Here is a 26,985-nt window from a genome sequence, read left to right on the forward strand (position 1 = left end):
GAATTCTCATTAATAAATAATTTTGGCCCCAACTGCCACTGCTCCTTAAAGTTTCTGTGGCTGCATACTACCTTGGGAATCAAGGCATGGCTGTCTAGGCTTCCCTGTGCACTGAGTAGCTGAGGCAAGAGTGCAGAGAAACTGAGCTCCAGTTCTCCCCACAGTGCTGCTTTCTGTTGTTAAAAACAATGAGGAAGACAGTAAGGAAGAAGTTCAGAGAGACAGAATGGGAAGGCAAGGGAACGGGGGAAACAATGGGGTGTTGGGCCTTGGGTAAAGAAGGCATGTGCATTGGGAAGGAGGCTTTAATAGGGAGATGGGCTTTATGCAAATAGGGAGTCTGGGGTGACAGGAAAAGGAAAGAATCCAGGCCAGAGGCTAGACCCTTGCAACCTGCCTAAATGCTTCAGGTTTGGGTCAGGTATGAAAATGACTCACTCTTGAGCTTGGATGGGCTTTAAAACTAGGTCCAAGCAGATTTTCTCTTCCTGTTCCTGCCTCATCATCCAATGGAATGAAGTTGAAAGGCTTCCCATGACATTTATAAACAGATTCCTTCACCATCACAGAATCCTGACTGCTGCACAGCCCTCTCTCCCTACAACCCTCTCCTTCTTTATTTTTTGTTAAACACTGTTACAAAAGTATGTAAGTCTTTATGTTGGCTATGCAAGATACAGTGAGGGTTTCAACAATACAACACAGAATACAAAATGACAAACATTTAAAAATATATAAGGCTTTAGGAAAACTGTATTATGGTGGTCACCTATATTTCATAGGAAAAATTAAAAAAAAAAACTTAGCTCCTTTTTCACTGGGAATGCTGCTTTCATTTATTTATGGACTAATGTGATTGCAAAGTCAAAGCAAATATAATCTTGGTTCCCACTCAGTATCAGGTATTTCCTCTTTGTTCATACTGGAGTTCGATAGGAGTTTAAAGTCATAATAAATTAGTGTGAATGGAAGTTTTTCCACTCCAATATTCTTGTTGGCTCTTTCAAGGAAATGTCTATCTTCTAGTCTTTCCAGAGTATTTGATTTCCCTTACTTCTTAAAGAATTACAAACTATTAGTTCTCTTTTACAATGTGGGGAAATATAGTTAGAATCATTTTTCTCAATATGTGCTTGTTTATAGTAGATGCAATACTATCCACCATTCTCGGCCAAAATCTGCAACAGTAGAATTCCTAGGACCACAAATTATGGAGAAACCCACTGAAATATTTTATTTCCATTTCAGTTTTGCAGACATTTAAATACAAATCAAATTTAGCTGTGTACAACTTACATGCTAACTGGCATGGATATTTATTATTAGTTGTAGACTTGATTGTGTCCCTATTGTACCTACAAACAACCCTTTGAAATACAAAAAAGATTTTTTAGAAATGACCACTAATCTTCTCAAGTAACTCTGCCAGTAAATTTAGCATCTTTGTAGCAAGACATATAATACTTTGTATTCTTAGTTTTACATGATATTATGGAAATACCAGTTATAAATTAAAATATTAAGAAGGATAAACATTTTTTAAAAAGTATACAATCTCATATTTACTGATGTTTCAACACTTTCATGGAACTATTTCCCCCATATACACTCCCAATTGTGGCATTGGGGGCGGGGGGAAGAGTGGCACTGAACTATAAAGGCAACTTTGACAACATAAAAGCAACTTAAAAGATCTATGATAGCAATGTATTCTGTACAATTTCTGCTAGTAATATTAAAAGAAAGTTGGTAAGCTCATTGTTCAGTTGGTCATTAACTTACCATAATATTTTTTTTAAAACTCAACACAATATAAGACTGAAAAGTTTTGCCATAAACAAGAAACAGAATATTAAGGAGAACAAAGGAAAGACAATATTGTGTGGGAAAGGAAGAGTTTGTATTTAAAGTTTTCAGCATCTGGTGCAATAGGTCTTGACTCAGTCTGTAAAAGACTTTGAGAACAATCTGTCCCATGTAAGATTTAAAACCTTAGTCACTAATTTACTTGGAGTTTGGAATGATTGTAAAACCCAAGTGAAAACAGACTTAAATCCCCATAGCATATAATACTATTTTTTAAACAAGCATAATTTGTAATCTCAAGGAAGAGAACGCCTTCATTCCATTTAATCCACCTTGAAGTCAATAAATCAGACTTCACTTTACACAAACTAAAAAAAGAAAATCTTCAGCACATTCTTTGGCTGAAGATAAAAGTCATTACAGAATGTCAGAAACAGACACATCGGATTTGAGAAGTAGGAATGAAATTCTAAAATAGAAATAATTGAAGAAACCTAATCCAAGATTTTGGAATGCTTCTGTAACAATGAGTGAACAATTTGAGTATTCTAAAGTTGGGCTTGTTCTACATTAAACCTTGCTAATTCTCACATAATGAATACATATACCTGAATTCTAATGAATGATCTCTTTCCAACTACACAATTTAAATAGAACATTATAGTACTGTTTCCTATTATAAAAACATCACTACTGTATTAGTCTAATTAATACTATAGCCAGCTACACTTGTAAAAATAAAATTACTGACATTTTATGCATTATCTTGGTTTTCTGCATGTTTGCTTATTACCCTGCATACTCCAGTGACACACAATGGGCCTGCCAATCATTGTTGAGAATTCTAACTAGTTAAACACAAAAGGCAATATAAACATTCCACCATGTTAGGATATAGATATTCAGGCCTGTCTGCAAAGGCCTGTACTCTAAGAATTTAGGTGTATTCTTATCACTTGGCTAGTGATAGAGGTATAAAAGAAAGAATCAAAATCACTGTCTGCTGGTGTAAGGGCCTTCTCTTACTGTGACAGTTTGTGGCCCTGTGCTTAGGCTCAGGCCTTTGGCTAAGCAGCAGAGGCAGCCATAAACTGGGAAGCGAACGGTCACATCCTCACATTCCAAACTAGTCACATTGAAATAAGGTGCTATTGGGCTGTTAGGCACTATCAGGACAGGATTGTATTCCTATCACCTCCAGAGAAAGGGAAGTGCCTAGAAAATGTAAAAGGAAACTTAGTTTGATAGCATCCTGTCTGGCAAGAACTCACTTATCAATAGCTGGGATGTGAAATCCTCACTTCTGTATTGTTTTGTCATTATAGTTCCCACTTTGCTGTTGTTTGTCTGTATAATCTCTGTCTGGTTCTGTGATTGTTCCTGTCTGCTGTATAATTAATTTTGCTGGGTGTAAACTAATTGAGGTGGTGGGATATAATTGGTTACATAATCATGTTACAATATGTTAGGATTGGTTAGTTAAATTTCAGGAAAATGATTGGTTAAGGTATAGCTAAGCAGAACTCAAGTTTTACTATATAATCTGTAGTCAATGAGGAAGTGACGGGGGTGGGGGTGTGGGTGGGGGTGGGCATGGGCATGGGCATGTGGGTGTGTGAGATGGAACAGGGAATGGGGGTAAGAAAATTGGAATCATGTTTTGCTAAAGAGGGAGATGGGAACAGGGAATGGGGGTAAGAAAATTGGAATCATGTTTTGCTAAAGGGGGAAATGGGAACAGGGAATGGGAGTAAGGAAGTTGGAATCATGTTTGGCTAAGGGTAGGAATGGGAACAGGGACACAGGTGTAAGGCTCTGTGGTGTCAGAGCTGGGAAGGAGGATACTAAGGAAGGAAACTGGAATCATGCTTGCTGGAAGTTCACCCCAATAAACATCGAATTGTTTGCACCTTTGGACTTCGGGTATTGTTGCTCTCTGTTCATGCGAGAAGGACCAGGGAAGTAAGTGGGTGAAGGAATAAGCCCCCTAACACACCACAAAAATTGTGAATTTACAGTTAAGACTGCTTAATTGTATTCCAATCAATTGAATCACTAAAAATCTAGAAAATCACTAGTTAAGACAACATTCACATCTACATCAATCTCAAGTCATATGCCTTGCCACCCAAGCACACAGCTCAGATTCTTCAGCTCCACAATGAACACACTTCCCACTCCAACCAGGATGGATAAACTGATTTTCTGTATTTAAATCACAAATATCAGATTTTTATCCAAATTATTTTTTTTTAAAAATGGTGCTTAAAACTAAATTTAAAGTTTGTTAAGGCCTAAATTTATAATCTATTAAAATTTAAACATAAATATGCTGCATCAATGAGGTCATCCTAAAATCTGAATGAATTATGGACATTTCTTTATATAACTAAAGAAGTATCAAGAAACCACCTCTAACTTATGAGGTCCATTCAAACTTTATAAATATAATCACATCATATACTGTATTAAGCAAGCATCTATATTGTTTTCAGTCTTTACAATGGAGCAATTTTATCCCCAAATTTAAGGGCTTTCAATTTCTGTTGTGCAGAAAAGCTCTTCCATTAAATACTTTTGGCAATGGTTTAGCCAGCAGGTGCAGAAAGGATCTTCTCTTCATTTGGATTAGCTCATTCAAAGTTAAGAAACCAACTTGGAACTGAAAAGCAGGAAAGTTTATTTTCTTACTCCAATCTATGAATGAAAACATGTGGCAGAGGATGCGATCTACTAACTCTAAAGATCTGAAGGACCTGGGACCAGTTTTTCAACGGCATTTTATATCTTAGATGTGTGATTGATGCTTTAGGAAATCCTACAAGGCACCTAAGCAGGTTAAATGTCTAGCTCCCACTGAATGTCAATTCATTTTATTTCAATGGGAGTTAGGTATTTACCCTGCTTAAGAAATTTTGAAAATCCCATTAGGCATCTATCTGCATTTTCAGGCACCTAAATACCCTCAAAAATCTGGCCCATGGGGACCAGAAACAATCCATCAATTCACTAACTGCAGATAATACTTCGTTTGCTTAATAAATCAAAGTTTTAAATATAAAACATGTTTTGTTAAGAAAAAATGTTTATGTATACAGCACATTTAAGGAAGATTTCTTTATCTAAAAAGATTAAACTGTTGTTTTTGGACTTTTAATTGAATTCCAAATCCCATGCAAATGCAGAATGACACAAGTCCATAGTAAAAAATTATCTAGTAAATAAAGGAGTCATTCACCATTTTCAACATAATACAAATGTAAAAATTAAGCATCTGAATGTTCACTCTATATAATTACTTACATAAGTGTGCATAGACAGTATATATCCTCCTAGTTAGCAAAGAGTAGTACCAAATTTAGCGTGAGGACTATATTTGGTTGCAAATGAACACGAGACTGAACCTCTCTTTAGGAAAATAACTAAAAAGTACAAACACAAAACAAGATTAAACTCAATTATTTAAATCAAAGTTTCTCACTTGATTTAAATAATTAAAAACTGATTTAAAATCACTGATTTAAATAAATTTATCCATGCTCCAACATATTACCAGTCAAAATGCACATTCAATTTCTCACAATTACATGTACTCAAATGCACAATGTGAATTTCAATAGATGACCACAGACCTGTCTAGTGGCAATGAATTTGCCCATGAATAACTATGAGATTGAAGTCAATGTTTTACAGCTGAGTATGACAGTATGAATGAAGCTGTAACATTGAGAGGAGAAGGAGACTGTAGTGGAGCACTGAAGGATGGCCATGATCTAAGGTTTCATAGCAACATACTACTTCATAACAACTAGAAATGCTGAGAGTTGGTTAGTAGGAATCCTGTGTGACATCTACAAAGAAGCTAATTTACAGTGGTTTTATTTTCCAACTCAGAGGGGTTTTTTTTCCACTGCATTAATCTTGCGGCATTTTGAGTGCTACACCTAACCCCACTGCACCCAGAAGTTTCTAGCTTGAAATAAACTGGAGCTTTAAGCTCAAGGTAGCCCATCAGGAAGGACGGGTTGGAGACTGAGTGTTGCTGAAGCTCAAGCTAATAATGCAGGGAGGACTCAGCTTTAGAGAGTAAAAAGCTTGCATCCGATGAAGTGAGCTGTAGCTCACGAAAGCTTATGCTCAAATAAATTGGTTAGTCTCTAAGGTGCCACAAGTACTCCTTTTCATTTTTAAAAAGCTTGAGTTACCATAGAATAGAATATCAGGGTTGGAAGAGACCTCAGGAGGTCATCTAGTCCAACCCCCTGCTCAAAGCAGGACCAATTCCCAATTTTTACCCCAGAGCCCTAAATGGGCCCCTCAAGGATTGAACTCACAACCCTGGCTCAAACCACTAAGCTATCCCACCCCCCTTAATGTCTCCCAATAAGCTGGTAAAGAATACTACAAGCATGTAAGAACAATAATACAGTATGCAAAGTGTAAAGTAAGATGAATCAAGACACATCCCCAGTATACAACTTAAAGGGTGGGAGAGTGTGAAACGGTGGTGTCAGGATGACACCAGTGTCTCCCTAAAAAACAAAAACAAAAAAATAAAAAAACACTATGTCAGAGGCAGGGAAAGATGAGTACAATCTTTAGTAAGCTTGTTCAGAGGCTTGCAAAAACCCATCTTCAAACTCATCTGTTCACAGCTAATATCCTATATTCTTTATAGTCTGATCCCATTCCTTTCCAATTAGAAATAATTACATGAAAAAATGTTAAGACAGAATATTTACCTTGGCTCCTTGTTCAAATGTACTAACATTACAGGTGTAGCTGCTGGCTTACATTCTCTCCCCAACCCATACCACTTGGTTACATACTGTACAAATTTTAATTCTTGCTATTTATTTTGTGTACATTAGTACTGAATATCCCACTGCTCCTATCTCCAGATTTCTTTGCAGTCTGGTTCTGTTTCTGCACAAGAGCTACCTCTGCAACTCTAAAGTTATCCACAAGTCAATCTCTTAATTTACACCAAAGCAACCATTTGATAAAGACAGATATGAAACATACAAGGCTGGTCCGGAGAGGATTTCTTCCCCGCCCCAAGAATGGGGGTAGGGATGGAAGGGGTAAATTTAGTTGGTAAAAAAAAAATCTGACAATTATAAAAAGATATGAGGGGCTACAAATAGCATCAAGCATCACTGCTTAAAGACAGATGTTCCACCGTTTTTACAAAAGTACTGCCCTAGTTTAAAAACCTTTGCTCTTGATTAAGCACCCATATACCTCTTGTGTGACCAATTCTCTATATGTCTAATCGATTGATTTATTATTCAAAGCGAGCAGGCTGACATTCAACATCAACAACCTTGACACATTCACTCAACAGGTCTTCTTCCTCACTTGTCTTCCCCATGAATCACCATTCTTTTGCACTTCTTAAAGAAGCTACAAGCTTCCTCCCCATTTTTGGACCTTAATGGCCAAATCTTGTTTCTATTGTCTATGTACTACTCAAAAAGAAAGTTATGCTGAAGAGGTACCTAATCACAGACAAGCATATGCACTCCAGTTATAGTCATAAAGGACCATCAAGAGAATTAGTGCTATCAATCATTACAGACCACACACCCATTTATCTGAATTCCTTTTTAGGAATTCAGTACAAAATGTTCACACTGAATTCAAACCTAATATACAATAAAATTTAGTAATTAAATTGTGAACTGCCCTTCAATTTAAAATAAAACCCTCCTCTACTCCCAATTTATCTCTACTGCATTCCATTCTCTCCCAAAATCCAAATCACACACACTCTCTCAAACCCAGTGTTCTGATTCAATAACACAAGTGTCAAAAAAGGAATAGCATTTCTATTATGTCACCACTCAGTTTGCCAGACCTGGGGAAAATATTTCTGATAAAGATAGAGGAAAAAATTAAATTTACATTTCTTCTATTAGGCTATTTCTCTTGACATCTTCACTGAAGCATTCTCAATAAAAAAAGAAATAAGAACACTATGCCAGCAACCTCAAAAGTGAATTCAACTATAATTTAATATCCATTTTGGCAACATGCAAGCTATTAAAAATTGTTGACATACAACACCTACTCTGCATTCTACATAACATGTTCTCTTTACAAGAGCTCTCCCTATACTTAAATGAAGGAGATTGTTCTATTTCTTTATTCCATGATGCCGGGAAAAAATGCAAAAATATTTATAGAAAGGTATTTCATAATCACGAGGGCCCAAACAGCAAACATCCAAATGCTGCTTCACCTACAGAACAGCAATTTACAAAAAGCTGTGACACTGTAACACAACAAAATACCCCAAAAATATTTTACAGTAAGTAGCAAGTAGTAACTAAATAGCAAAATACCCAACAGATTTAGCTCCTAACATATAGCACATATTTTGATTCATGGATTTCTGAGATGACAAGCAACCTAAAACACAAATTAGATTAATGTTTCCTGATCAATCCAGACATCTGTAAAATCCATATTCAAAACAGTATATCTATATTTTCAACAATCCTGGTTTTTGTTTTTGAAGACTCTCACTTAGTCATTATGAAAGAGAAATTCACTTATTATAAATACTACTTTTTGGGGGGGTTTTTTGGTTTGTTTGGGGTTTTTTTTTTTTGAGATAAGTTACTTTACTTGGTATTAATTGTGTGGTGGGTTCATTTCCTTCCCCAGCCTGAAGCTTTTATATACATGAGGTTTTTCTTCCTCAAGATACATGATCTTTTTGAATCTTAAAGATGCTTCTGTCAAAATGTTAGCTGTATTTTTATATATTAAGTATTAGACCTATCATTTTATAAGTTAACTATTCATTCTATTTACTATACTGTATTACTTACTATTTTAAAATACTTTGTGGGTAGGATTGCACTGGAGTACCACAGCTTCTTTTGTAACTTTTGTTTTGCCCCACCACATACTTTCAGTCACGTACTAAATTCACCATAATTTTATGATGAACAATTTTACAACTATGAAGATTTTATGATCACTGAGCAGTTAACAAGAAGTTGCCAACCTTATATATGAGATTTCATTTTTAAAATGTTCTCAACAGATATGTATTGGTACATGAATGTATGGCCAATCACACGGTCTTGAGCAAATCCAATTCCATTTTAAACTAAAAAGATAATACCTGCATTATTAGTTCCCTTATTTCACTTGGGTTCCCCCTACCCCAATTAAGCAATATTTAATACACAACATGATATCCTTAAACATTTTTTCAATATAACTAAAGGTTGTAATACTTACTACCAGGCATTGTTAGCCAGGAATTTGTCTTCAGTTTTGCAAGATGAAATAAGCTATAAGAAAATAAAAATATAATTTGAGTAAGAAGTCAAGACATTATGTACATTGGTTTAATGTATTAATTTCAAATGCAAAACATGCTTTGATAAATTTTTCCTTATGTATACAGCACATTGAAGGCAGTTTTATGAAACTAAAAAAATTTTTACAAAGCCATTTTTGTACATTTAATTGAATTCCAATTTCCATCCAAATGCAGCTTGACAATTCACAAGTAAAAAACCATCTAATAATAATAATAATACATCATTTTCTAACATCATAAAAAACAAAAATTAGTAATCTGACTACATGAATGTTGAGCTATATTATTGTTTAGAGTACTGTCATAAATATAAAGGGAAGGGTAAACCCCTTTGAAATCCCTCCCGGCCAGTGGAAAGCGCCTCTCACCTGTAAAGGGTTAAGAAGCTAAAGGTAACCTCACTGGCACCTGACCAAAATGACCAATGAGGAGACAAGATACTTTCAAAAGCTGGGAGGAGGGAGAGAAACAAAGGGTCTGTGTGTCTGTCTATAGTCTGTCTTTGCCAGCGATAGACCAGAAATGGAGTCTTAGAACTTTTAGTAAGTAATCTAGCTAGGTACGTGTTAGATTATGATTTCTTTAAATGGCTGAGAAAAGAACTGTGCTGAATAGAATAACTATTTCTGTCTATCTTTTTTGTAACTTAAGGTTTTGCCTAGAGGGGCTCTCTATGTTTTGAATCTAATTACTCTGTAAGGTATCTACCATCCTGATTTTACAGGGGGGATTTCTTTATTTCTATTTACTTCTATTTTTATTAAAAGTCTTCTTGTAAGAAAACTGAATGCTTTTTCATTGTTCTCAGATCCAAGGGTTTGGGTCTGTGGTCACCTATGCAAATTGGTGAGACTTTTTATCCAACATTTCCCAGGAAGTGGGGTACAAGGTTTTGGGAAGTATTTTGGGGGGAAAGACGTGTCCAAACAGCTCTTCCCCAGTAACCAGTATTAATTTGGTGGTGGTAGCGGCCAATCCAAGGACAAAGGGCGGAATATTTTGTACCTTGGGGAAGTTTTGACCTAAGCTGGTAAAGATAAGCTTAGGAGGTTTTTCATGCAGGTCCCCACATCTGTACCCTAGAGTTCAGAGTGGGGGAGGAACCTTGACAGTATCCTCTGGTAAGCAAAAAGAAGTACCAAATTTAATAAAACTACATTTAGTTGCAAATCAACATGTTTTAACGGTTATAACAACCAAGGAGAATGAACCTCTCAAATACAAAATAGGATTAAAATCAATTTTTTAAATCAAGGTTTAGTGCTTGCTGATTAAAATCAGTGATTTAAGTCAATCTATCATGTTTGAAAAGTATGCCTCTCCACAAGGACAAAGTTAAAGCTTTTATTTTTTGTGGAGGGGGAAAGCATGTGTATTGTGGGTGGTGCATGTTTGTATAATAAAGATGAATTAACAACTTTGGTTGAAAATTTGACTCAGGGATTAGAGAGAACAGATATTTTCTGGCTTCATTAAGGGTGCATTTGTAGTACACAATTGAGCAGCCTTAACAAGGTTTTAATTAAAAGAGCCTGATGTTTATGAGTGTTGAATTTTTGACAACCGCAATGAATGGGGACACAATACACTTTGCCAGTGAAACATTATAGGTAGAAGGTAGAGACAAATATAATTTCAGTTGCCTGACACTTCCTATTATAAGACCCTATTTTCGAAAGCTTATAAATTTGCCAAACCTCAATTGTTCAGGCTGAAGTTTTTCATACCAGGTGTGAGCCTAATGCTGAAGTTTTTGAAAATTTTGTGCTGAAACAGTTTAACTGTTTGAGAACAAGCTTAAGAAAAATTTTTCCCACATAATTTTTTTTTACAACCTTTCCACTGAGAAGTTTTAGCACCCCCATGCTTTAGAACAGGCAGTAGAAATCTAAGAGGGAGTCACCTTGGTGTGAGGGGTGTGCCTTTTCTCCCAAGTCCACAGGGATCGGAAAGCTGCAAAGAGGAGCTAGCCAGAGACTCTGACTGGACTTTCTCTGTGCTGACTGGCTGTGTGCTCCAAACCTCCCCCTTCCTCAGTCTCTTCACTTTATGTCACCAGGGTTGCCAGCTTTCTACCTGCACAAAACTGAACACCCCTACCCTGCCCCTTCTGAGGCCCCTCCCCAACTTGCTCCATTCCCCCCCCCCCCGGTCGCTTGCTCTTCCCCACCCTCACTCTTTTTCACTGGGCTGGGGGTGCAGGCTCTGGGTAGGGACCGAAATAAGGGGTTCAGGGTGCAGGAGACTCCAGCTGGGGTTGCAGGCTCTGGGGTGGAGCCAGGGATGAGGGTTTGGGATGCAGGAGGCGGCTCAGGGCTGGGGGTTGAGGTGGTGCAGGATACAGGCTCCAGAAGGAAGTTTGGGCGTGGGAGGGGACTCCAGGCTGGGGGCAGGGGGTTGGGGGGGGGGGTCCCGGCAGCACTTACCATGGCTCCTAGGAAGCAGCTGCCAGGTCCTTCTGGCCCCTTGGTGCATGGGCGGCCAGGAAGGCTCCACACACTGCCCTCACGCGCCTCCCCCGCAGCTCCCAGCCAATGGGAGCTGAGGAGCTGGCACTCAGGGTAGGGAAAGCGTGCAGAGCCTCCCTGGCCACCCATGCGCCATGGGGCCGCAAGGACCTGATGGCTGCTTCTGGGAGCTGCGTGCAGCTAGGGCAGGCAGGGTGCCTGCCTTAGCCCTGGGCCCCCGCTGCACCACTGACTGGACTTTTAATGGCCCAGTCGGCAGTGCCAACTGGAGCCACCAGGGTCCCTTTTTGACTGGGCATTCCAGTCGAAAACCAGACACCTGGGAACCCTCCACTTACACTCTTCTCCCCTTCTGTTCCCTCATCCTCCTTCTCTTCAATGTCCTTTCTCTCTGCCCTTTAGCTTATCCCCTCCTAACTAAACCCACCAGAGAGAAAATAAAAACTGTGGAACTAATATATTTGCTGCCACCAGATTGTACACTCTGCTTGTGTGTCGTACGCCTTCCCTGTCTGTCTGGTCTTTTTAGTCTGTAAGTGTTTCAGGGAAAGGACTGTTGTTTTGTTCTGTTTGTACAGCTCCTAGTGCTTTGTGGTACTGGCCCAAAATTAGGGCTCCTAGCACTCCAGTAATAAAAATAATAAACAGTGGGCCCAAATTTGACCAACTTATAACCTTCTGAAACTTACAGTAAAGATTTGTTAGAACCCAACAACTAAATTCTCTGAAGATTCCATGTGCACTAGTAGTGCTGCATGCTGAAACAGTTCCCAGATGCTACCCAGACCACACATGCACAATCCCCATGAAGCAACTAAGCCCGTTTCTTCCCAAGACTGCAGAGGCTGAGCAAAACTTTCCCCGCAGTTGCTGGGGGCTGCTGTAGCTCTGATTATCAGAGCTGAGAGCACAGGAAAGCCTCCCTTCTTTCAGCAACTAACTTGCTCGAACTCACAGAATGAGGCAGGGGTCCTATGGAAAAAATATTGAATATTTAACTAAAAGTTATATCCTAACACATACGCACATGGGACTGAATTACGTTTGCATGGGCAACCTTAATTCTGGCATTTTTTAATCTTTGAGTGCTTGACTAAGCAACCTTAATATTCTTTTATTGTAGTTCTTTTATATGTCATTATTTATATACTGCTCCAGTGTGTACTAGGTGCTTTACATAAATGTAAGACAGGTCTCCTGCCCCAAAGAGCTAATGTGCAACAAATGCAGTGTGAACTTTAGGTACTCAGCTCTTAGGGGAGGAGAGGGGAGAGGGAGTGAAGGCTGAAAGGCATTTTCCAAGCTATGGCAAAACATGATTGAAATTTACAACAACTCCCTGGACGACGAGGCAGAGAATGGCCTAAAGTTCAACAATCTGCATCCTGCCTACAGTCACCAGGCACCTAGCTGGCAGCCATAAATAACCTTCCAGCATCTACATCACAAAACTGGCTAGCTTTCCCTGGTCATTGATGGACAAGGTCCTGGATAGATGGAAAGCACATTATGCCACTGACAACTGTCCAGAGCTATGTGACATGGCAAACCATAAGGCTGAAGACCCAAGGACAAACACTGATCCCTAAATATTTCCCCATGCTTATTCCCCCCCCCCTACTGTTACTCACACCTTCTTGTCTACTGTTGGAAACGGGCAATCCTGATGATCACTGCAAAAGTTTTTTTTCCTCCTGCTGATAATAGCTCACCTTAATTGATCAATCTCGTTATAGTGTGTATGGCAACACCCATTTTTTCATGGTGTGTGTGTGTGTATATATATCTATCTTCCTACTGTATTTCCCACTGCATGTATCCGATGAAGGGGGCTTTAGCCCACGAAAGCTTATGCTCAAATAAATTTGTTAGTGCCACAAGTACTCCTCATTCTTTTTGCTGATACAGACTAACACGGCTACCACTCTGAAACCACTGATCCCTCGGTCACTTGAGGAAGTACGAAAGGCCATTCCGAAGTTACAGAGTGGATGCACTGTTGGACCTGACATTCCCCCAGACCTGCTCAAAGATGCTTTGGAAGCAGTGAGCAACAGCCTGCAACAAATATTCTTCAAAGTGTGGGCATCTGGCGAAGTACCAACAGAATGGAATAATCATATCATAGTATCCCTGTACAAGGGCAAAGGATCTCGCACTGAGTATGGGAACTTCAGGCCAATTTCATGGTTGTCAGTCCCTTGAAAGGTGTTTGCTCATGTTCTGCTTGGTAGGATGCAGATACTCCTTGACAGAGGTCAACAATGGACACTGTCATTACCCTCTGGCTGATCTGTACCAAGAATTTAACTACCCACTTCACGTGTCATATATTGACATCAACTTGGCTTTTGATTCTGCTAAATCTGGCGCATGGTCTTCACACCAGTACCTGTGTGAAAGTCATGCTGGTTAACAGCTTTCGCTGCATTTCTACACAACTTTGGGTGTGAGATAGAGTTGCACTCTCACCCTGGCACTTTCTGTCAAGCTATTGATTGGATATTCGGACTTGGGGCTCCTCATATCAGAATCAACATCGGTAAGAAATGTTCACCAACACACACAACACGGATGAAGTAGCCTTGCTTGGGGAGAAGTCATAGAATTTCAGTCCCACCCTCCAAGGTTTCCGGAAGGCTACCCCCACTATGGGGTTGAACGTCACATGCCAGAAGACCAAGGTTCAGAACCTTGGAGCTGGGCCACCACAATACCTTGTGAAGAGTTGGTTCAAAACTGTCATCTACCTAGGCTGAAAGCAAAATTCAGATGGCCAAAGCAAACCGGACATTCTCTGACAAAGATGTCTTCTCACTTCCTGCATGAAGTTCACGTCTCACTTACAGATGCAGAAACATCTTTAAGCTGAGACAAAGTTCTGGATCGATCAAACCTGCGTATTACCTGTACTGCTGTATGGATTAGAAACCTGGACTCTCTTATAGGCAGATTTTGAGTGGCTAGAGACTTTCCATATGCACTGGTAACACTAAATCCTGAACATAAAGTGGTCTGACTTTATGCAAAACATTACAATCTTGCTGAGAGATGCCTTCTTTCAATCGCTCATTATATTCAAAAGCAGCATTGCATGCTCTTTGGTCATGTCATCAAATTGGACAAAAACCACCCCAGCACACCATGCTCTCAAATTCCCCATTGGTGCATGAAGAGGTGCACATCTTGACTCTATGTGGCACTGACCACTGGGCCACCACAGAGATCTCTAGAGCCTCAGGATTGAGCCAGAACTGGGAACTTTCCTACAAAACGCCTTGTGAGAAATCGGAAGAACTGTGCCATACTGAGAGGTCAATAGAGGTGGTTTTGGAATAAACTGATAAATTAAACAGTAGTAAGTCACCAGAACCATATGGTATTCCCCTAAGAGTTCTGAAGGAACTCAAATATGAACGTACACAACTACTAAATATGGTGTGTAACCTATTGTTTCAATCAGCATCTGTATCAGATGACCGAAAGATAGAGAACGTAATGCTGATTTTTAAAAGATACTAAAGAGTATCCTCGCAATTACAGGCCAGTAAGCTATCTTCAGTATCAGGTAAACTGGTTGAAAATATAGTACAGAATTATCAGACACACACATCAACCCGATATGTTGAGGAAGAGTTAACCCAGCTTTTGTGAAGGGAAATCATGCATCCGATGAAGTGAGCTGTAGCTCACGAAAGCTTATGCTCAAATAAATTGGTTAGTCTCCAAGGTGCCACAAGTACTCCTTTTCTTTTTGCGAATACAGACTAACACGGCTGTTACTCTGACACCAATCTACTAGAATTCTTGGAGAGTATGTGGACAAGGGTAATCCAGTCAATACAGCATACTTGAACTTTCAGAAAGCCTTGACAAGGTCCCTCAACAAAGGCTCTTAAGCAAAATAAGAAGTAATGGAATAAGAGGGAAGGTCCTTTCACGAATCAGTAACTGGTTAAGACCGGAAATAAAGGTAGGAATAAATGGTCAGTTTTCACAGTGGAATTAGGTAAATAGCAGTGTCCTCCAAGGATCTGTACTGGGACCAATGCTATTCAACATAATCATAAATGATCTGGAAAAAGAGGTAAACAGTGAGATGGCAAAGTTTGCAGACGATACAAAATTATTTCAGATCGTTAATGCCAAAGGTGACTGGGAAGAGTTAGAAAGGGATCTCCCAAAACTGGGTGACTGGGCAACAAAATGGCAGATGAAATGCAATGTTGATAAGTTCAAAGTAATGCACATCAGAAAACATAATCCCAACTATACATACAAACTGATGGGGTCTAAATTAGCTGTTACTACTCAAGAAAGATCTTGGAGTCATTGTGCATAGTTCTCTGTAAACATCTGCCCAACATACAGCAGCAGTCAAAAAAGCTAAGAATGTCAGGAACCATTAGGAAAGGGATAGACAATACTGAAAATATCATAATGGCACTATATATATCCATGGTATGCCCACACCTTGAATACCACATGCAATTCTGGTCACCACATCTTAAAAAAAATGCATTAGAAATGGAAAAGGTACAGAGAAGGGCAACAAAAATGACTAAGGGTATGGAACAGCTTCCACATGAGGAGAGATTAAAAAGCCTAGGACTATTCATCTTGGAAAAGAGACAATTAAGGGGTGATAGGCTAGAGGTCTATAAAATCATGAATGGTGTGGAGAACGTGAATAAGGAAGTATTATTTACCCCGTCACATAACACAAGAACCAGAGATCACCCAATGAAATAAATAGGCAGCAGATTTATCACAAACATAAGGAAGTACTTCTTCACATAGCACACAGTCAACCTGTGGAATCTATTGTCAGGGGATGTTGTGAAGGCCAAAAGTATAACTGGATTAAAAAAAATTACATATGTTCCCTGAATATAAGTTCATCAATAGCTATTAGACAAGAAGGTCAGGGACACAACCCCACATTCAGGGTGTCCCTAAGCCTCTGACTGCCAGAAGCTGGGACTGGACAACAGGGGATGGATCACACGATAACTATCCTGTTCGTTCCCTCTGAAGCACCTGGCACTGGTCTTTGCCACAAGACAGGATACTGGGCTAGATGGACCATTAGTCTTACTCAGATGTCTACGCAGCAAATAAACACAAAACCCACACCTCACGGCTGGCCCATGCCATCAGACTCGGGTTAGCAGGGCTCAGGCTGCGGGACTGTTTCATTTCTCTGTAGACTGACCAGGCTTAGGCTGAAGCCCGAAATCTAGGACACCCCCCCACCTTGCAGGGTCCTAGAGCTTGGGCCGCAGCCCAGCCATCTACACAGCAGTAAAACAGCACTGCAGCCATAGCCTTGGTCAGCTGGCACGAGCCTGAGTTGGCTGGCACAAGCCAGCCACAGGTGTCTAGTTGCTGTGTAGACATATCCTTAGAGTTATGGCTCTGTCAGAATGCTGTTCTATTCTGACAAGTGACTAAAACTGGTAAGTGGCTTAGAAAGAGCACAGCTTTACTTTCAGATCCCAGGCTTAATTTGAAGGAAAGGCAGTTAGAAAAGCCATTCTTTAGCTTTTAACCACACAAGACTTGATATAAATCCACAATACCATTTATTTGTATAGACTTTCATTATGCATAGCGAAGAACATATATCATTTAATATTCCAATCAATTAATATTATTGTCTGCGCTGGCAGACCCATCCACCTGAAAATAGCTGCGACACAAACTCTAGAAAGCCACAAACACTGACTTTGTTGCAGTCCAAAGTCTTTTGATCAGCATGCCCTGGAAGACCAAAAGAGCTCTACAGCAGAAGGTTAGTGCGAGGTGGGCTCTTGCAAGCTAAAAATGTCACATAGCATATTCCACAATTCCAGATTCTCACAATAGTCAATCTCCCCTCCTGTTGCCATAAATTCCAGGAGAATTAATACAGCCTTTGGGCTGAAGTAAAGCAATCAGTGCAATGCCCAGTAATTATAGCTCTAGGCTCAGCCTCCAATCAGCCAACTAGAAATTGCTATGTCAATTTAAAATGTGTGCGCTGGCGGTGGGGAGGAATAGTAATACTTCCTTACTTCTTATCCTGTCCTTAACCAACTAGTCTATTTTAGCCCACAACAAAGTAGCAATCCTGAGTCTGGGAGGAAATACAGTATTGTGATTAGGGTACAGTAATGGGAGTCAGGAGATCTGTATTTTTATTAACAGCTCTTTCACAAGCCTTGGGAGACACTAATTTTGGATTTCCCAACTGGAGATTTCTAGGGTTCTTTTTTGGAAGAGATGAACAGCCCCCAAGCCCAAATAAAGATCATGATATAGGTGCTCAGTGCCTCTGAAAAATCAGGCACGAGGCATCTCAGGTTGGGCACCCAAGAACTGAAGCATTCAAAATTATTGTTCACTTGTACCTTTTGCCTTTCACCTCTGTTCAAGTTCCCCATCTGCAATATTGAAATAATGTGTCACACAGGGGTATCGGTGAGGCTAAATGTATTTTTTTGTAAAGCAGACAGAGATCCTCAATAGGTACTACTGATGTATATGTACAAATATTATGACTCTGTTGCCATGGCAACTACCACAAATTCAGCTTTTATATGCTGCAGAATCAATTCAAAAGAAAACTGACTGAAAAGGATCAAGCCCGTTTTTAAACAAATCTTCAATCATTACAAAACATGGCAATAAAATGTATGAAACAAGTGAGTAAAAAGGAAAGTTTTCCCCATGTAACTGACAGCCACAAATCTAACATGCTCATCCACAAAGAAAAAAAAAAAGAAAAAAAAAGCCTAAAAGTGCCATAGTACTGGTAATCATCTTATTTCACCCTGATATGATGCTCCTAAGATACTCAGGTTTCAGAGTAACAGCCATGTTAGTCTGTATTCGCAAAAAGAAATGGAGTACTTGTGGCACCTTAGAGACTAACCAATTTATTTGAGCATAAGCTTTCGTGAGCTACAGCTCACTTCATCGGATGCATACTGTGGAAAGAAGACATTATATACACAGAGACCATGAAACAAAATGTCTTCTGCAGTTTCCACAGTATGCATCCGATGAAGTGAGCTGTAGCTCACGAAAGCTTATGCTCAAATAAATTGGTTAGTCTCTAAGGTGCCACAAGTACTCCTTTTCTTTCTAAGATACTCAATCTGCCAGCCATCAGTTTCCATTTCTCTCAGTAAAGTCCATCTCTGAAAGTGCCATCTCAGGATCTAGCTATTAACATAAAATAGTAGAGAAGCACCATATTAAAATAAAATCAACTGAAAGCACTGATTAAAGTACATAAATGGTATTTTTAATCACATAAAAATGATATAAGTTGATTACAGGGAACCACACATTTTGGAACAAAATGTGCTACTGGAATTGCTTAGGATTCTTTGAACAGCTGTCATAACTTTTGCTTTCTATGCTAAACTATGATAATCCCATTCATAGACATTTTTATTGAAAACCCCCTAACATTAGCCATTTTAGTGATGTCAAAATACAGATGTTACATGGCACAAAATTCATGAAACAGTTTATTTTCATTTCCTTTAAAGCTTATGGAGCCAGAACAATGGCAGTCTATTTCCACAACAGGTCTCTGATCCAACAGCCAACCAATCATCTGGGAATCTGAAAGTCATCAGTGTTACTAATGTGGACACCTACTAGCACACACTGTAGTTAGGAATGTAAACAATTTCCTTCATAGAATCACAGAAATGCAGGGCTGTGAGGAACCTCAAGAGGTCATCTATACCATCTCTGAAAGGTCTTTATCTAACCTGTTCTTAAAAACCTCCAATGACAGGGATTATACAATCTACTTTGGTAATCTAGTCCTATAGTTAGAAAGTTTTCTTCATAGTTAGCCCACTACATACAAGTAACCTGTTGTGAGATTCTTCGGCATTTTATCCACTCCCCCAAGCTTGGAGTGAAATCTATATTTTAGTGGGAAAAATGGTGTGGAGAAAATGAATAGGGAAGCGCTATTTACCCCTTCATGTAACACAAAAACCTACTGCCTATTCATTTCAATGTGTGATTCCTGGTCCAAAACAAACATAAGGAAGAACTTCTTCACACAACATAGAGATCATCTGTGGAACTCATTGCCAGGAGATATTGTGAAGGCCAAATCTATAACTGAGTTAAAAACAAAATTTAGATGAGTTCATGGGGGATAGGCCCATCAATGGCTATTAGCCAAGATGGTCAGGGACCCAACGCGATACACTGGGTGTCCCTAAACCTCTAACTGCCAGAAGCTGGGACTGGACCACAAGTGATCACTCAATAATTACCCTGTTTTGTCCATTCCCTGTTCATTCATTCCATTGAATGAACCTGGCACAGACCACTGTCAGAAGACAGGATACTCTGCTAAATAGACCATTGGTCTGACCCAGCATGGCTATTCTTATGTTCTTAATGATTCCATTTTATTAGACCTGAAGCAGAAGATCAATCATACTCTTTGCAGTTTTAGTATTGCAGTCTAATGGAATTCCAAATTTTGATACAGGTATACATATTTACACTCACACAGACATATGTACACTAGGATGGGGTAAGAGAGCAGAGGAGAAAATGGGGAAGGAAGTTTAACATTTTCCAACATTACAGTATTTGAAACCAGAAATCAATCACTGCTATCTTATTTGTAAAATAATTACCTTCAGTTCCCACTTTTAACACTGTTTTTTCTGAATGAACAATCATAGACCTGCCAACTCACTCATTTTGGCACATTTTAGAGTGTCTTTTCCTCCTATGAAGGATTTAACAGCGTGTTTCAAAAGCAATTTAAAGTCTCACTTAGTGAAGTTCTCCCAGTGTAATGGCCCTACAATCAGTATTTTAATCCCCCAAATTTGTAATTTCTCAGTGAAATTTTATGTAAACATTTTAGAGCCTATTTACAGAGTCTTTCAACAGACAAGCTCGGTACTGCAGTCCATCATACCATAAACAAATTTCCCTCCAAAGGTCAAGTTTGGTCTCTATAATACACCAGCCCGTCAGAGAGATGGAAAGCTATCATCACGGATAGTCACAAAACTGTGTAACTTTCATCTAACACTACAAAGGTCAGATCTGCATTGTCACACCTCACTGTCATGTGTTGCCAGGACACAATCATCCTAAGAGTGTCAGACAAGCAAATGACATTCGTTAGCGCTAAATGGATTCCCTGAACAGCTTGACAGCACGCTTACAATATTTGTATCATGGTGTTTGGTCAATACTATGCAAGACAGACCTGTATGTATACCATATCAGTATATCACTCAACGAAAAACAGAAACACCTGCCTCCAGACACTACAATACCAAGGGACATAGTGGTGTTAACAGGCCTATCTCATCCTGCCACAGGACTCTGCCGCTTTTACAGATCCAGACTAACGCGGCTAACCCCCTCTGATACTTGACATCACAACATAGTATCAGGGGGCTGTTCCGTGATGAGTTCGCGGCCCCTTCCCACAGCGAGTGACCCCCCCCCACGGCCCCAGGCGCTGCAGGGGACACTGACGTGGTGAAGCCACAGCAGGGCTCGGGAGGCTGGCTGGCTGGCTGGCGGCCGGGGCAAACTTTGCAGCACAGCCCCAGGCGGGCACTCGGCGACACCTGGAGCGCTCTGCGATGCGATTCCGGGCCAGCCCGGCGGAGCGACGCGCAGGGCGCGCGGACACCACGCGAAGGTTAGCTGGCTGCGCGGCACCAGGAGCGCGGGAACTGCGGGCCCGGGGGGGGCCCAGGCACCAGGATACAGGCGCGCGGGGGCGCCTCGGACGCCAGTCCCCCGCCTCGCGCCGGCCGGCACCGTTGGCGAAGTGCCCCAGCCTCCGTGCGGCGCCACAACCCCGACCGCCTTCGCCTCGCTTCCCGGCTGCCGCCTCTCGCCTCGGGCACCCTCCTTCCCGCGCTTCCTCTCCCTCCCCCGGAGCCGCTCACTTGCCCTCGCAGACTCACCTCAGCCACGACTCCTCTTCCTCGGCTTAGCCGCAGCCATTTTGCTCCTCCCGGCTACTGAGGCTGCTGGCGCGCGGAGCACTGTGGGAGTTGTAGTTCTTTCGGGGGAGGGCTCCTCGCCTTCCGCGGTCACTGTCGCGGCCCAGTCTCCTGGTTACCCCCCGAGGCGCGACCCCGGCACTGAGGCTGCTTAACCCCAGAGGCAGCCCTGCCGCAGCTGAGGGTCACTGGGGGAAGCCGGGTGGAAGGGGCAGCTCACGCATACAAATCCCAGCATGCTGTGCGAATCATAAACTATCAGGGTTGGAAGGGACCGCAGGAGGTCATCTGGCCCAACCCCCTGCTCAAAGCAGGTGAAAAAGTTTTTCCTAATATCCAACCTAAACCTCCCCCACTGCAACTTGAGACCGTTACGCCTCGTTCTGTCATCTGCTACCACTGAGGACTGTCTCCCCCTGCTTGGCGTTGCTAATGGTCTCTGAATGCGGCCATCTCCGACCTTTTCCCCCCTCAGCCATCACCGTCAGGTGCCCCAGGCAGACAGTGGGAGGGACCAAGGTGCGCCAGTGCCCAAAGTCCCTGCAATGGCAGGTCAGGGATTAAGTGAGGTAGACTCAGCTAATCCTGCCCAGTGACCCTGCAGAAAACCCACACTCACTGCCAATCTGACTGAGGGGGAAAGCCCTTCCTGGCCCCTCTTGTGGCAATCAGACCCTGAGTGTGTCGGCAAGAACCGGCCTGCCACGCACCTGAAAAAGACACTGTGCGGTGGCACCTCAGGGCACTGACCCATCCTGCCCACTGTCGCATCTCCTGACCTGGCCATCGCTGGTACTTCAGAGGAAGGAAATAAAAAAAACACCTGAACAGACTTGGTGACAAGAGATTCCTTCTTGAAGCCTAAGGGTGGCCGGCTGAAGCCTGGACACATGAGCTTTTAGGCACATAAACCATAAATCAGAAATGACCCTTAAGGCTGCTGAGTCCTGCTCCCTACCAGCACAAGCCAGCCCCTCATTCATTTGCGCTCATAAATTTGGCTAGCTCACTCTTAAAACTAAGTTGTTTGCCGCCCACAACTATTAGGAGGCTGTTCTAGAACCTCACTCCTCTGAGAGTTAAAATCTTCTAATTTGTAGCCTGAATTTCATAGAATCATATGAGGTGGAACCATAGGTGGTGGAATCTCCATCCTTAGAGGTTTTTAAGGCCGGGCTTGACAAAGCCCTGGCTGGGATTATTTAGTTGATGTTGGTCCTGCTTTGAGCAGGGGATCGGACTAGATGACCTCCTGAGGTCTCTTCCAACCCGAATATTCTGATTCTATAAGAGGCTGAGCGGGAACAGGGCCTTTGGGTGGAACGCAGGTGGCCCCCCACTGCTAGGGAGCTTCTGGTGGTGGTGCTGTAAAGGCAGCAGGACAGCATGCCTCCAAAGGGAGGTGTGCCGCATCCAGCATTTCTTGCCCCGTTTGGGGTGGCTTAGCCTCCCCAAGCCTCTTATACCTGCCGCCCATAAGCAATTATGTCCATTCTCAGCCTTCTTACTAGGCTAAACAAGCCAAGCTCTTCCAGTCTCCTCTGGCCCTACATTCCCTTGGTCATCCTAGTAGCGCTTCTCTGCACCCGTTTCACTTCAAATTCATCTTTCTTGAACATGGGTATCCAGAATTGTACATGTTATTTCAAATGACGTCTTATCAGTGCTCTATACAATCGCTTGAATACTTCCCTATCCCTACTGGAAAAACCTTGCCTGATACATCCCAAGATTGTATTCACCTTTTCACAGTGTTACCAGAAAACTTGGGAGGTATCTTTATAAAGGACCCCCTCCCAGACAGGCCCGTTTACTCTGAATTAGTATCTATCACCTATGGTCATACCAATAATTACATTACTCACTCTAAGGAAGAAAACAAAAGGGATTTATTTAATGAATAACAGAGGAATAAAGATAGATATTTCTATTACACTGTATTGATGGAAGCAGGAGACAACAGAAAACCAGATGGGATCAGCAAACCCAGGAACCCCTTGAGAACCAGGACCAGGAGCCTCAGGAGAACACGCCACCACTAGAGCAAGCCACCACTGGATTGGATACGGAACCGCTCAATGGCAGGAACAGGTAGGTGTATTCTTCTTCAATGTTACCACAAACGAGCACAGGCTACCTCTAGGACAGATAGCAACCGGCACACTGTGTGGAACTCTTATATACTTTCCTGTTGCCAGGCAGATTTTCCGGCCTTTTCCTTCAAATTTCCTGCCTCTGCCTCTGTTACTAGGCAGAAGTCCCTTAAGCTTACCCAATCAAAAATAAGCAACAAAGAAAAGAGTGTCAAGCCAAGAAACAAGAAGGCAAAACAACATGGAGGATAACAAACAACAAAACAAAATGGCAGAAAATTCCTAACAACAGCTGCATCACCTTGGTGTCTCATAGTCATCCTGTGCTTGACACACACATCCATGTCTTTCTCCTCTATTGCTTCCAGCTGATGATTCCCCCGCCCCTGCAGCCTGTAGCAGAAGTTACTATTATTAGACCCTAAGTTCTTGTTTTTACACTTTGTACTATTCAATTTCATGACATTTCCATCACGCTAGTCTTCAAGCTCATCCAGATCTTCCTGTATAATATCCTGATCCTCCTCTGCATTGATGATGCCTCCCAACTTTTTTATCTTTGGAAAATTTCAAATAGTACACTCCTACTTTCTGTGCCAAGGTCATTAATAAAATATTGAATAAGATTGGTCCCAAGAGCTATCCTTGAGGAACTCCACTAGTAACATCACTCCAGTCCAATAATTCACCTTTTCAGCACAACCCGTTGCCTTGTCACCTTTAGCCAGTTCCTCATCCATTCTACCATTCTTGTACTAATCCTCATCTTGTCTAATGTAACTAATATTTTTCTATGTGCTGCCATGTCAAATATTTTACTGAAGTCGAAGTATATTAGCTCTACTGCATATCCCTTATCTAAGATATCAGTTATTTTCTCAAAGAAGGGAATTAGGTTAGTCTGTCACTAACTAACTGTCATCCAGTAACAGACTGGATGACAGTTATTACAGTCTGTTACTGGATGACAGACTATTAGGTTAGTCTGTCACTAACTGACTGTCATCCAGTCATCTCTCAATCGAACAACATCTCTACTTCTACTCCCCAATCGCTGACCATGTCTAACACTATAATCAGTGTTGTGTACCAAAAAAGATGAATAAAGAAAAGAGAAAAGCAACTATATATAGAAACAGGGAAGCCTCCTTGGACTCCACTGCACTCAAAAGCAAAGCACTCTGCAAGTGAACCAGAAGTGGCCTTTCCCCAAGGCATTACTAAAGAGGAACTCAATAGTCTATTGACTTCAGTAGTTTGACAGCAATAATTCCATAGTTTCTTATTAAATTAAATGTAAGGCCTGGTCTGCACTATAGAGTTAGATTTATGTGAGGCAGCTTACACTGACCTAACTCTGTGAGCATCTACACTAAAATGTCGCTCCAGGGGATGTAATTCGCCCGCTACACTGACTTCTTAACTCCACCTCCGCTAGAGGCATCACACTTATGGCAACGTAGTTAGGGCAATGCAGTGTCAGAGTAGACACTGCATTACTTACATCGACTTTCGTGGCCTCCAGGAGGTGTCCCACAATGCTCCATTGTGACCGCTCTTGTCACCATTTTCAACTCCACTACCTGGTGGCCAGGTACACAGATACACACCTGTCATAAATATAAAGGGAAGGGTAAACCCCTTTGAAATCCCTCCTGGCCAGGGGAAAGCTCCTCTCACCTGTAAAGGGTTAAGAAGCTAAAGGTAACCTCGCTGGCACCTGACCAAAATGACCAATGAGGAGACAAGATACTTTCAAAAGCTGGGAGGAGGGAGAGAAACAAAGGGTCTGTGTCTGTCTGTAGTCGTCTTGGCCAGGGACAGAACAGGAATGGAGTCTTAGAACTTTTAGTAAGTAATCTAGCTAGGTATGTGTTAGATTATGATTTCTTTAAATGGCTGAGAAAAGAATTGTGCTGAATAGAATAACTATTTCTGTCTGTGTATCTTTTTTGTAACTTAAGGTTTTGCCTAGAGGGGGTTCTCTATGTTTTTGAATCTAATTACCCTGTAAGATATCTACCATCCTGATTTTACAGGGGGGATTTCTCTATTTCTATTTACTTCTATTTTTTATTAAAAGTCTTCTTGTAAAACACTGAATGCTTTTTCATTGTTCTCAGATCCAAGGGTTTGGGTCTGTGGTCACCTATGCAAATTGGTGAGGCTTTTTATCCAACATTTCCCAGGAAAGGGGGGTGCAAGTGTTGGGAGGATTGTTCATTGTTCTTAAGATCCAAGGGTCTGGGTCTGTAGTCACCTAGGCAAATTGGTGAGGCTTTTTACCAAACCTTGTCCAGGAAGTGGGGTGCAAGGTTTTGGGAAGTATTTTGGGGGGAAGGACGCGTCCAAACAGCTCTTCCCCAGTAACCAGTATTAGTTTGGTGGTGGTAGCGGCCAGTCCAAGGATAACGGGTATAATATTTTGTACCTTGGGGAAGTTTTGACCTAAGCTGGTAAAGATAAGCTTAGGAGGTTTTTCATGCAGGTCCCCACATCTGTACCCTAGAGTTCAGAGTTGGGGAGGAACCTTGACAACACCCCTCCCCTTTTAAAGCACCATTAATTTTAAATTCCATTTCCTGTTTGCTTGGCATGGAGAGCTCACATAGGAACTGCCCAGCTGACTGTGTCTGCTCCACATAGCAAATGGGATCCTGCCTGGAGTACACAGGAGGTGGTGGATCTCCTGGGTCTGTGGGGAGAAGAGAATGTGCAGGCACAACTCCAATCCAGCCATAGAAACATTGATATCTATAAGCAGATTGCTCAGGGCTTGGGGAAGAAGGGCTACAACAGGGACACCCAACAGTGCCTCGTGAAAATCATGGAGCTGTGGCAGGCATACAAGAAGGCAAGGGAGGCAAACAATTGCTCTGGTGCGGAGCCACAGACACGCTGCTTCTACAAGGAGCTGCATGCTGTCCTTGGGGGAGACTCCACCACTGCCAAGAGCCCCATGGATACTTCAAGGGAGCTGGAGTCACAGGCCCCTGAAGAGCACAGTGAGAAGGAGGTGTTAGACGAGGAAGAGGAGGAGTAGTATGGGGGCAGACAACTGGGGGATCCAGTGGTGCGGCGAGCCATAACCTCTTTCTGACTCCAGGGCAGTCAAGTCAGTCCCTACATCTAGCACTAGTGAGACTGATACAGGGGAAGGAACCTCTGGTAAGTACGCAGTTTGCTTTGATATTGCAGGGACACATCTGTTCATTTACTATTTTTTTAATCAGGCTAGAAGAGGTAGTGAAATAACCAACAGAGGCAGAGTT

General features: G+C 41.5%; 1 protein-coding gene and 1 long non-coding RNA gene across 5 annotated transcripts in view; one reads left to right on the plus strand and one right to left on the minus strand.

The window, feature by feature from the left end:
* EFR3A (EFR3 homolog A) overlaps positions 1 to 21,695 on the minus strand; it is a 184,487-nt gene extending 162,792 nt beyond the window's left edge. For all 4 annotated transcript variants that reach the window (XM_084621037.1, XM_084621036.1, XM_084621035.1 and 1 more), the window contains exons 1-2: positions 21,582 to 21,695; positions 9,064 to 9,116 (exon numbers count right to left, since the gene is read on the minus strand). Coding sequence is in view for 1 of the 4 variants with exons in the window: in XM_084621036.1 (XP_084477162.1) it covers positions 9,064 to 9,073 (10 nt within the window). In the remaining 3 variants the exon portion in view is untranslated. The remainder of the gene's footprint in view (positions 1 to 9,063; positions 9,117 to 21,581) is intronic.
* Positions 21,175 to 23,711, plus strand: LOC311516701. The gene is made up of 2 exons (XR_014710488.1): positions 21,175 to 21,310; positions 23,574 to 23,711. It is a non-coding gene; the product is annotated as an uncharacterized lncRNA (long non-coding RNA).
* Positions 23,712 to 26,985: the final 3,274 nt, after the last annotated feature.

Source organism: Lepidochelys olivacea (assembly GCF_965140295.1).
Source record: "Lepidochelys olivacea isolate rLepOli2 genome assembly, chromosome: 2".
Classification (NCBI taxonomy): Eukaryota; Metazoa; Chordata; order Testudines; family Cheloniidae; genus Lepidochelys; species Lepidochelys olivacea.